Source organism: Polistes dominula, unplaced genomic scaffold (genome assembly GCF_049000335.1).
Source record: "Polistes dominula isolate Pdom_NZ unplaced genomic scaffold, Pdom_raw_medaka contig_80, whole genome shotgun sequence".
Lineage (NCBI taxonomy): Eukaryota > Metazoa > Arthropoda > Insecta > Hymenoptera > Vespidae > Polistes > Polistes dominula.
In genome coordinates, this window is record NW_028301111.1 from 2,191,948 (window position 1) to 2,205,298 (window position 13,351).

Here is a 13,351-nt window from a genome sequence, read left to right on the forward strand (position 1 = left end):
ATGTATTCCTGAATTTTTCATGAAACGTTTTGTTTATCAATTTTTCTGCTTCTATAATTCTTTCGAAGTTATTTAAATAGCAAGAGCTGGTGAATCATCTTGTATATATATGTATACTGAAATATTATTCATTTAAAACAAACGGGTAATAAAGCGATCAGGAAATTTTAGTTAATTTGCGGTCCACTTCGGCAAAAGAGGAAAATCCAACGAAATGGCATATAAATCGTGGGAATTCCTGGATTGTAATATGACGTAGTATAATACGATGGCATCGAATTTCCGTCAAAATTATTTTCCAAATTATCTCGCTATTTTCAAACACGTACACACATGACTAACATGCTCATAAAAATGATATATTATATATAATGAAATAAAAATCATTCGTACGTTCTATTCTTCATTATTATATTAGTTTAAAAAATTATTTCAATAATAAAAAGAAAAATATATTAACAAACAAACAGGTATATAACAAAAACATTATAAATATGTATCAATGTATATACATATGTATATATATATATATATATATATATATATATATATATATGTTGACAAACCGTTATTACATTATTGTGTACGTTAATAATGCTATACTTGTGTAATAATTAGAAAGCGAATCGACATGGTGACTCATTTTGACGTGTATTCCTGTTCGATCTTGTTACAATTATTACGATACTACAGAGTGTCATTTCATCCAATCAATCTCATTTACTTTCCTTTTTTCATGTTTTTTTCTTTTCTAATCATGTTTTATTGTACTCATTGAAAACGCAGAATAAAATTACTCATATAAAACTACAATATAAATATAGGAAAATATTCAAAAGAGATAACACAATTAAATTAGAATAAAAAAAAAGAAAAATACATTAACTACAACATTTTAATCTAAAATTCTATTAATCAGGTTGATTATTATCGTTGCACACATGCGCAATGTTCGGAAAGTCATATAAGCAACATTGAATAAAAGAAATTAGCATAAAGGATAATGACTCAGTCTGAAGGTGAATTTCGAGGAAGACGATACTTTTGATTAATAAAACACTTTCTATGGCACATGTACCATTTAAGGTACACGTTAAACTTGACCATTAGGCCACGTGTATCATAAATGGTACATGCACACATAGTCATTCAAAACACTGAAAATCTAATTGCCTGTACCACAATTTGGGCAAAAATGGTTAGGCAGGGAACGTGTTAATAATTAATTTAATATTCTAATACACTCTTCTTACATATTCCAGGACTATTTAACCCTTAAAATCATCCCTGCGCAGGGATGATAAAATAATTACATTAGAATGAAAAATATACTAAAATTAGAACGTTTTAATCTTCATTTAATTAATTCTCATTGCTTTGTTTTTTAAGTTTGCTTTATAAATTAATAAAGAAATATAATTATAAAATAATATAAATTAAATATTAAGTTTAAACTTCTTAAAGAATTATTTTCTTGACAAATAATATTTATATAATTTATTTACTACCTATGTACATTATATATATATATATATATATATATATATATATGTAGGTAAGGTTTCCATTAACGATGATGAATCAATAATACTTTTGCTTGGGAGATTACATTATGGCAGTTTCCCGATTCCGAACCTAACTAGAATTTACTCGCTTAGTTCGGGCCAGGCGTATTTATATTAATCGGCTTAGCAAAGTTTCGTTCTCGACATTATCCTGCTTTACCTACGCTGATTAAGATTAACTGCGTTCCCATGCGATAGGAAGGACCGTTTTACGAGAAGAATTCATTTACAAAAGCTCTTTTGCCGTATTTCATCCATTAATCGTTTTTTCATTGCTTGTCCGAACATTTTACTCTCTCTCTCTCTCTCCCTCTCTCTCTCTCTCTCTTCCTCTCTTTCTCTCTTTCTCTTTATCTCGTTCAAAAGAAAATAATAATCGTTAACATTCAACAACAACGTGATAATAAATAATACACAAAACACCGATCGTTCGTTTATTCGTAATTTTCATTTTTCTTTTTTGTTCTTCAAAAAAAAAAAACACTGGACTTTGGGCGATAATTTCCAAATGGCGCCAATCTGGAGCCACCGGCATTTACCTGATAATTTTTGCATAGCACCAATGTAAAACCAGTAGCACTTATCCAAAAGCTTTCGCATGGCACCAACGTGAAGCCACCAACACTTACCCGATAGTGTTCGCATGGCACCAACGTGGAGCCACCGGACGTCATAATGTTAAAAAAGAAATTAAACAATAAAAAAAGCATTTATAACTAATGTTAATTAAACTAAAAGCTAAAAACAAAATAAACCAAAGTAATAAATCAAAAGTTATTTATAATCTCAATGTTACTTTCTTTCTTATTATTGAAAGAGAAAGTAAAAAATGAAAACCCCAAAGCCGATTTATTAAAAAGAAAAAGGAATGGAAACCCATTAAAAATATCTTTGTACACAATCCAGAAAATAGTAGAGAGAAAAAAGCAAACAAAGAATAAAAATAAAATCCCCTTTTCGATCCTTTTTCTAGAATCGGATTTAACATTTTTCACGTTCGATGTAAAACTAAAAATTCCTTTCCTCCCCACCACCCCCCCGCCAAAAAAAACAAAAAAAAGCATAAAAATCCCGAGATTTTCTTCATCGTCAAATTTCGTTCATCGAATTCATATTTTTGTTCCATCCAATAGGAAAGAAGAAAAACTGCTATCGTCAATGAGAAAAAAAAAAAAAAAACAAAGTAAAGTCCAGTGAAGATAACCTGCCCGAAGAGTAAAAATAGGAAAAAGTGGATAGGGTTGGAACTTGGAGGGTTGAAGTTGTAGAGTTAGAGGGATGGGTTAGGGACAAGCTGAGGCGCAGAAGGGAAAGGGACGGGGTTATATATAAAACCCATTGAAACGGAAATTTCATGTGCGGTGAATCGGTCCACGTGTTTTGCCAGAATCGCTAACATCAAAGAACGAAAATACATTGAACGTTTTCCTACGTTTAACATTCACCATTACTATTATCAAAAGATATTTCAAAGAAGATGATGTAAAACAGATAAAGAAATAGATAGATAGATAGATAGATAGATAAAAAAAAAAGAAAAGAAACCTTGAAGATAGCAAAAATACTATTCTCAAGGGTACAGAAAGGGGAAAAAAACTTACTTACTTCAAAAGTATCCTCTCGAATGCAAAACGATTCGTCCCAAAACGATATTAATATTAAGCCCTTGACAGGGTTTTTTTGAGTGGAAGGGGAGGGGAGGAGGAGGAGGATTGGAAGGTAAAGGGGTCTCCTAGGAAGTTGTAAAACGTAAGGAAAATAAAATGGGAGAAAAAGAAAGAGACAGAGAGATAGATATAGAAATAAAGTGTACCACAACCACCATGAAACCACCACCACCACCACCACTACTACTACTACAAGCACCATTTGTCCTTGTTCTACAAAGCTCAAACGTATATCTAAAAGATACCTCCTGCATTTCGTGCTTCGAATGCGAATACGAATTATCTGCTGCAAGAAAGGAAAATAGGGATGAAGGGTGGAAGGGTGAAAAGGGAAAAAAGGGAAGCATTTCGCTTCGGTTCGTGAGATTACCTTCCACTTCTTCTTCTACTTCTTCTTCTATTTTTTTTTATTCTCTCTTTTTATTTTTTTTTTACTTTCTCTTTTTTTTAGAACCTCGGAAAATGTCTTTTTAAAGAAAACTCAACGTGATAAATTTTCGAAAAAAAGTACTTTGTTCTTAAGGGGAAGGGAGAGAGGAATGGTGCCTTTTTTTTCTCTTCATTTGACCTTGGAATATTTCAGTATCTTCTATCTCTATCTTTCATTCTTTTCTCGCAGCAATTGCTTACTAAGAAAGAATTGAATTATTAATAAGCTATGTTTCTTTTTTTTTGCTTTTAACCTTGAAAATTATCGTAGAAGTTGCTACGTTCGAATTTTAATGAAAATATATTCTCAAAAGTTTGTACCAATAAGATTTTACTTTCATCCTTTGCAAAAAATATACTCAACCATTTCTAGTAGTGAAATAAATGTCTTCAAAAAAAAAGAGAGAGAGAGAGAGAGAAAGAGAGGGAAAGTAAAAGACAAAAATAAAATAAAAAAAAAGAAAAAAAGGAGGAAGAAGAAGAAGAAGAATCGTCCTTATTTCGCTTGAAAATCCTGTCTGTCCTGTTACAACGAGAACGACGACGACGACAGCTGCCTTGAAGCGTTTAATCCCTTTTCATAGTAAAGAAAGTAATTAATGGTAAAGGCGTCATCGTTTAAAAGGTGTGTTAAGCTTTTTTTTTCTCTCTCTCTCTCTCTCTTTCTCATTTTATTTTTAAAACGAATTAAAATACTTCAGAGACATCTTTAACTACATCAAATTTCCAGATATCGATTTTTTACAAAATTATTTCAAATACAATTTGATTAAATTATTTAACGATACATGTTGGTTATATATGTGTGTGTGTGTGCAAGAAGGTGTCCTTAATTGAAAGGACAACAAAACTACGAGAAAGAATTTATTCGAAATAACATTTTTGAAAAATTTATTTATATATTGAATGACTGTAAAAATGCCAATATATTCTTAATAAAAAAAAATATTTTTAATGAATTATTTAAGGGGACCTTCTACTCTGAGCACCTAAAAAAAAGGCTATTTTCGCGAATTTTTTCCAAGAAAACTATAAAAGATATCGATCTAAAAGTTGTTGGGTTTGTTAAATTGAGCCTTAAACTATATAAATGAATTTTTATTTTTTCATTTTAATTAATTTTTTATTGCAAAAACAGTAGTATAAAAAAAACCTTAAAACTTTAGTGCTTTGGTAGCTCCATCAGAACTTGAGAATGGCTTACCTGAAACATAAAAGTAAAATGGTTTTATATTCTGTATGACTTCAGCTACAAAGTGACAGTTTTATATAAAAATTTTTACCGGCATTTAGTATCGGCCCATTACCGGCATTTAGTATCGTCCCATTACCGGCATTTAGTATCGGCCCATTACCGGCATTTAGTATCGGCCCATTACCGGCATTTAGTATCGGCCCATTACCGGCATTTAGTATCGGCCCATTACCGGCATTTAGTATCGGCCCATTACCGGCATTTAGTATCGGCCCATTACCGGCATTTAGTATCGGCCCATTACCGGCATTTAGTATCGGCCCATTACCGGCATTTAGTATCGGCCCATTACCGGCATTTAGTATCGGCCCATTACCGGCATTTAGTATCGGCCCATTACCGGCATTTAGTATCGGCCCATTACCGGCATTTAGTATCGGCCCATTACCGGCATTTAGTATCGGCCCATTACCGGCATTTATTATCGGCCCATTACCGGCATTTATTATCGGCCCATTACCGGCATTTAGTATCGGCCCATTACCGGCATTTAGTATCGGCCCATTACTGGCATTTAGTATCGGCCCATTACCGGCATTTAGTATCGGCCCATTACCGGCATTTAGTATCGGCCCATTACCGGCATTTATTATCGGCCCATTACCGGCATTTATTATCGGCCCATTACCGGCATTTATTATCGGCCCATTACCCGCATTTATTATCGGCCCATTAATGGTAGTTGATCATTGGCCGATTAATGGGCCCAGCAATGGACCACGTATTATTCAAATTATTAGCCCATTAACATCATCATAATTTAATAATCTATATATCATCATCTTCAGACAGTTATATATTTCTCTATGTCTGATCCCCCGAAAAATATACCTGACAATACGAAGGTATATACAGATTACAATAAAAAAAACTGCGTGAATAAACAATGAAAGAGAAAGGGATTGAACAAGATAAGAGTCGTCCGTGCGCGCCGAACGCTCAGGAAAGTGGTCCGAGGTAGTTACGTTCAGGCACCAAAAATGTAGTTAGAGACATCGGATCTTTTTGAAATTTTAACACAATATTTCTACATATATATACATTCGAAATATAAAAAAAAAAAAAAAAAAATTTTTTTAAATTGCAGAGTAGGAGGTCCTCTTAATATTGTTATTTATAAAATTTATTAATATATATTTTTTAATTTTACTATTATATATATATATATATATATATATATATATATTATATTTTAATTATATTATTTAATTAATATATTTTATTAATTTATTAAAATATAATTAATATATGTATTTTATATATTAGATTTGAATATAAAATCAGTCAATAAATTAAAAATTTGGATTAATATTTTATATTATAAGTTTAATATTGGCATATGTTTTTTATTTTTTTTTTTTTGGTAAAAATAAAAATGATGGAAAGTTGTTGGAAAGATGACGCAGAGATAAAGAAAGAAGGAAAGAAAGAAAGGAATAAAGAAAGATAGAAAATCGCTGAACATCAGCAGAAAAGCACCGGTGGCCGTCTGACTTGCTCGAAAAACCGGTTTTGCGGACGACTTTAGTAATGATATACCTCAAACACCACAGTTTCGTCCTCAGGATTCGCAAGATGAAAGTTTCAAGGAACTTTGATAATAGACACATTAAACACATAAACTTACCAAACATTTATTTATATCCGATTACGTTTACTTTATTATTTTTTATCGATTAAAATATTATATTCATCAACGTTATACATAATACATAATAATATATGCAATATATATGTGTGTGTGTCTGTATTACGTATAACAATTAATTCAATCATTTTATATTTAAATTTATTACATTAAATTCAACAATTGTTTCTCAAGAAAAAAAATTTAGCAAATATTCGAAAGGTTAAAATAATAAAAAGTATTTCGAAGGGTATACAGGGTGACTCACCAGCTCTTGCCAATTAAATAGCTCCGAAAGTATGAAAGAAGCAGAAAAGTGCATAAGGAAAAAGTTGCATGAAAAATTCAGGACTATAATGTGACATTAGTATTTTTCTGATAGGTTGACTCATCTTTGAGATTTCTTAGTCAACTTTATTTATTTAATTACAATGTTATATTTTAATACTTATTTTCGGATAGCGGTTGACAAGACGAATCCAACGATATGCAACATTAATATTTTTAATTGTTAACAAAGATAAAAACTAGCGAACAAGACAACTCTTCCGGTTCAGGTGGCGTCGCGGTCGCGTCAGGGTTTTGTCAAACTTCAATTGTTTCGACAAAAGACGGTGCAGATATTTTCCAAATTATTTTTATTAGTTATTATCAAGTTTCGTATGTAGTGTTGCATATCATTGGATTCGTCTTGAAAGCCGCTATCCGAAAATGAGTATTAAAATATAACATTGTATTTAAATAAACAAAGTTGACCAATAAATCTTGAAAATGACTCAACCTATCAGAAAAATATTAATGTCACATTTTAGTCCTGAATTTTTCATGCAACTTGGCTAGTGGCAAGTGTTGATGAATCACTCTGTATTAATTTATACATAATTATTAAACTTATTTAAAAAAAAAAAAAAGAAATAATAATAGTGAGAATAAATTAGTATACCTAATTTATTATAATAAGTGATTTCCCAAGTTAATTAGAAAGAGAAGAGAAGAGAAGAGACGAGATTCGTGAACGCACGAGTGCACGTGGGATGCGTGCGCGTCAGCGCGTACCAAGTGGGGGTGTCTATTCACGTTTGTATATGTGTGAGTGTTAAATACATATTCGTTGTATCAGTATAGGTGTATGTTTTTACACGATAAAAAAAATAAAAGAAAGAAACGTTGGTTCGTTGACTAGAAAAAGGTATGATACCACCAACAAGGTCAATCCTCCCACACATATACATAACATACACAGATAATCACCCACATAATATTATATACATAAGTGATACTTTGTACATGTTTAAAGTGTACAATATTTTTCTTATTTTTGTATCAAATAAATATTTTTATATTTTATATATTTGTATAAATAATAAAATAATAATATTAATATAATTAAAAATAAATTAATAATAAATAATAAATATATGTATATATTTTGTTTATTGTCAAACAAGTTTAACTTATGTTTAATTATATTATATATTAAATAACTAAATTAAATATTAAATTAATTAATAACTTAAATATAAAATTAATAACAACTTAATTATTATATTAAATAATTTAATTAACTTACTTAAGTTAAACTTATACTATATATTAAATAAGTTTAATTCAAATAAGTTTGATGGTTTTTTAACAAAATTAATGTGAAAAATTTATTTTATTTGTTTTTTTTTTTTTTTTTGTAAAAATCTATCAGAGATCTATGATTTTTTTTTGTCTTTCTTTTTTGAGTTGGGTGGCGAGGAAAAGAGAATAAAACATTGAAAGGATACGTGAAAGAGGAAAGAAATTTTCTACTTTCATCTTGAAAATACGTGGCAGCAAGTTGAGAGGACGAGTTCGTTCGCCTCGTCAGACTACGCGACGCGAAGGACGAGAATCCGGTCGTCCTTTTTCAAGGATCAAAACCCGGTTCTACCGGATTGAGGAAGAACAAGCGTAACGACGAGTAAGAAGAAGAATAAGAAGAAGAATAAGAAGAAGAGTATTGACTACTATTACAACTACTACTGCTACTACTACTACTACTACTACTATTATTATTATTATTATTATTTTTATTATTATTATTTGTTCTATCATTCTGATCAATTTTTAGGTTCGTCATGATTCATGATCTTTGTTTTTTGTTCAAATATTATTTTAGTGTTTTTCTAGTATTTTTCTAGTATCTTTCTTTCAGTTTAACGAAGTATAACGTCACACCTGATGATAAAAATATCTACATTATAATGATCGATAAAGATCTATGAAATAACCGAGCTGAGAAAATACATACTTTAAACAATCCTTATTATACGAGAATGATAATTATGTTTCACTAACGACGAGATCTTTTGTTCAAGGCCAAACTTCTTAATCGTGTGTACCTATATATGTGCGTATACATGTATTTCATTACATTACATATAAATCTTCACAAAGTATTATTCACCAAAATAATTGATCTTCACACGTGATTATTTTGTAGAAAAAAAAAAAATGTTATGAAACTATAACTTCGTAATAATTCGTAGAAAAGGAGGAAAATATTAAGTCTACTGGAAAATTCTGTCCATTTTTAAATCAAAAACCAAATAAAATAATAAATTATTCATAATTTGAACAATTAATTAATCGAATTACTTTTAAACTCTTGCAAACATGATGGCAATTTGTATATTCCATTTTAAGAAATGAGGCCTTACCCCTAGTGACGAAAAATTCAACTAATGTTTGTGTCAGTGCACAAAATTTTCCGGTAATTCGAATATTTATATTATAAATAATAAATTTATAGTATCGAAGAGTAAAAAATAAAATAGTTATACATATTTGATCAGTATTTTATAAAAATTAATTGATTAATATAAATACATATATATATTTATAAAATTATAATAAAATAATAATTAAGAATAAAAAGAATAAAAAGATAAAAAAAATAAACAGAAAGAATTGAAAACGATAGAATAAATAAATCATAGAAATTAATGAGAATTGGGATCTCTAGCACTTGAATATGCCATCTGGTGGTTAAATTCAAAATACGAATAGATAGGTCGAATTGCTACGTCACGTGAGATCTTTAGCACTTGAATACGCTATCTGTTGGCTAAATTCAAAATTAGAGTAGATAAATCGAATTGCAACGTTACACCCCTGCTAGAAATCCCAATACTTTTATTCTTAATTATTTAATGATTGAAATAGTTTGAAATTAAAACAAATGAAAAATGGAAGAACAACAAAAAAGTAAAAGGGAAAGTAGGAAAAAGAGAGAGAGAGAAAGTGAATAATAACAGTGAGGAGGAGAAGAAGAGAAAAAAATCTCAATTAATTCGAATGACTAATCGATCGTAGATAAAAAGAAAGAAAAAAATCAAGACAAAAGTTGTTTAGTGGCTTTCTAGGAAGTATTTGAACGAAACGTGATAGTAGAGTCCAGTGTGGTGGGTCCAATAGAAACGAAACTCGTTAAAGTTCGATCGATTTTCGCTAAACGGTACCGAACGATAGAGAATCAAAAAAGTAAAACAAAAAGAAGGAAAAAAAGAACAGAGGAGGGTTGAAAGAGGGTAGGAATGAGGAGTAGGAGTAGGAGTAGGAATCTAAAAGGAAAAAAAATAAAAGGTTTGAATATATATGTTCGTAAAAGGTGGATGAAACGAAACGAAAGGATGCAATGCAATGCAATGCAATGCAATGCGATGCGACGCGACGTATCTCTCGCGTTGCATGTGCATACATGGTACAACATAGGGTAGTGGTTCACGAGTCGCGAACTTCGTTTAATTCCCCGTATTTACAATGGGATGCGTCCGGTTTGTATGTATATATATATATATATATACGCATCGTTCTACGAGATATATATATGTATAAACCGTGATGTACACACATACATATATATGTACATACGTATGCCCCGCTTCTAGCAATTGGAACACTTGACGATGCATACGAACTGCATTGCGGGCTCGTTCCCGGTCTTTCTCCCACCATATTTCTCTCTCTCTATCTCTATCTCTTTCTCTTTCTCTTTCATTCCCTAACCCTATCTATCTATCTATCAGTCTATCTATCTATCTGTGTGTGTGTGTGTGTCTATCTATCTCGTCTTCTTCATTGAAACACTCGACGACCTTTAGCGATTTTACAAAACCATCAGAAACCATCAGTCAATGCATTTAATATACATTTATACAGTGTGATTCACCAGCTCGTACTACCTAAATAGTTCCAAAAGTATGATAATATCATAAAAGTTGATAAGAAAAAAGTTGTAAGAAAACTTTATGACTATAATATAATATTTGTATATTTTTGTTAGGTTGAGTCATTTTCGAGATTTATTGGTCAACTTAGAATGAATCACTCTGCATATATAGTAGGTGTATATGTAAGTTGCATTATATACAAATGAAAAATCAAAGTTAAGTTTCATCAATACCAATTGTACCACAGTATATATAAAAAGAGAATTTGTTATTCTTTTTTTACTATTTGTTTTTAGATAAATTGTATTTTGTTTTTATTTTTATAAAATATAATGATAAATGTATCAAATGTGCCCATAATTATGAAAATGGTCTAAGTCATACACCTTTTGTTTTAAGATATTTAAAAAATTATATTTGAATACTATAATAAATTAAACAAATTTTAAACTATTAATATGATTAATTAAAATAAAATTAAATTAAGTAAAATATATTATATAAAAATTAAACACTATAATAAATCAACAAACATTATCAAACGGTTTATATTTGACAATTATATTGATTTAATTTAGTTTAAATTAATTAATGTAGTATAAAATTATTAATAAATTCATTTTTTTTCATTTTCATAATTATGGGCGCAATTAAGTTTTCATTTTGTCAATGAAAATCTAGATAAACATAACTAAAATTTACTTTCTTATTCTTTCGCGTTACCAATGCAATATGGCGGATACGAAATCATTAAAAGGGCGCGAAAAATATTTTGAACTCACTATAATCGATTTTAATTCGATATTTTCTCAAAATACAAACTCGAGAATATCAAATTGGCGGTAAATTAGATACGCTTGATAAACGAAGGAAATTTGAGAATGAAAATTCAATGATTTTCGAGAATATTACACTAAAAACGAAGAAGGTTAGGAAGAAAGAAAGAAAGGATTATGTTTTGAAGATTAGAAGAATTAGGATATAGTAAAGAGAGGAAAGGGCAAGAACAAAGGAATAGAGAAAATACTTCTTGCATAGTACTTACTTACTATATTACATTGAAAGCTGGTGAACGCACTGATGATGACTGGTAGTGGGGATTGGTATAAGACTGACAATTCTTTCTCTTCCTCTCTCTTTCACCATGGTAACGCGATTTTAAACGACAAGGTTCAACAAGAAAACATAACGTAACAAGTTTATACTAGCCTTTGCTCTATTAAACCGTTACAAAATAACTATTATATATATATAGATAGATAAGTACACTGTTATTATATTGCATAAACTATACTTCGTAAAGAAAACTTTATAATTTCATTTCAATTAAATCTTGACCAATCAAAAAGTACGTACGTAAGATCAAGAAAAGTTATCAAGATTCGATAATTCAAACGATATTTTACAAATAAAATAAAATAAAATAAAATAAATAAAAAGACATACCCAAAACATGACGTTAAATCCAAAGATGACGTACTTGAGGCAACAGCTCACTTCACTGGTATCCCTTCTGTACTTCCGCACGGCGGGCATGGTTGAGAGACATTTATCTACCTCTCGTGCGAACTCCACGCATTCGTGCACGATACACACCGGATATATACAAGGGGGAACCACTACTAATATATATATATTAGCAACACACAATAAGAGGGATTAGGAACGACGGCGCCTACGAAGGCACGTCGATCTCTCTCACGAATACGAACACGACGACAATGTTGACAATGACGATGACAACGATGATGATGATGATGACGATGATGATGACAGTAATAATAATGACGACGATGACGACGACATCGTCTTTTAACCGAAATAATATATTTTTGTTTTCTTTTCCTCTTTTTAACACCTTCCTTTTCCCGATAAAACCGCGCACCAACACCTTTCCGTTCTTTTTTTCACTTTCTCCGTCCTTTTCTCTTGACCTTCTTCTTCTTCTTCTTCCTTTCTACCTTTTGACCACGGACACCTTTCGTTCTTCCTTTCTTTCTTTCTTTCGTTCTCTCTCTCTCTCTCTCTCTTTCACACACGCAAGCACGCACGCACGCACACACACGCACACACTACTACTCTATCTTCTCGTAACCCCGCGTACGATCAGCTGATCACAATAAAGCACCGCACAGCAATCGTAACTACCTCCATTGTCACGTCAGGACGCACACTGCACTCCCGCTCCGATCAAAGAGCCACCGACGAATCGAGCTACCCCCACTTCTCTCCCCTAACATATCCCCTCTCTTCTTTCTTGCTGCTACCACCTAAGCTTTTGCCCCGCCCCTTTTACTGCACTCTCCCCTCGCCTGTACACGTCACTATCCTTCGTCCTTTACCTTTTTCCTTTACCTTTTTCCTTTACCTTTCTCCTTCTTCTTCTTCATAGTATCTTCCAAAGTTCTTTTTAATATCCCTTATTCTTTTACACACTTTCTTTATCTTTTTCTCTTTTCTTCTTCTTCATCTTCTATTTGAAATTTTATTTTTTAAAAATATTCTTTCATTTAATATTCTTATATTGTTTTAAAATGATGGAATTTATAATTTATTCTTGCATAACTTAATTCATTGTTTAAAACATTTGCTATTTCATTGTGAAATTA

At 30.9% G+C, this 13,351-nt stretch overlaps 2 protein-coding genes across 5 annotated transcripts in view; one reads left to right on the plus strand and one right to left on the minus strand.

The window, feature by feature from the left end:
- The window catches only part of Tsp26A (Tetraspanin 26A), a 120,339-nt gene extending 107,394 nt beyond the window's left edge, over nt 1-12,945 (minus strand). For 2 of the 4 annotated variants that reach the window (XM_015326974.2, XM_015326976.2), the window contains exon 1: nt 12,189-12,942. In XM_015326974.2, coding sequence (XP_015182460.1) covers nt 12,189-12,278 — 90 coding nt within the window. In that variant the 5' untranslated portion in view covers nt 12,279-12,942. Of the gene's footprint in view, nt 1-12,188 lie in introns of all 4 variants that reach the window. The other 2 variants (XM_089176669.1, XM_015326972.2) reach the window with 2 other exon arrangements.
- Nucleotides 1-13,351, plus strand: part of LOC107071673 (tachykinin-like peptides receptor 86C) — a 216,674-nt gene that overhangs the window by 146,669 nt on the left and 56,654 nt on the right. The window lies entirely within an intron of this gene.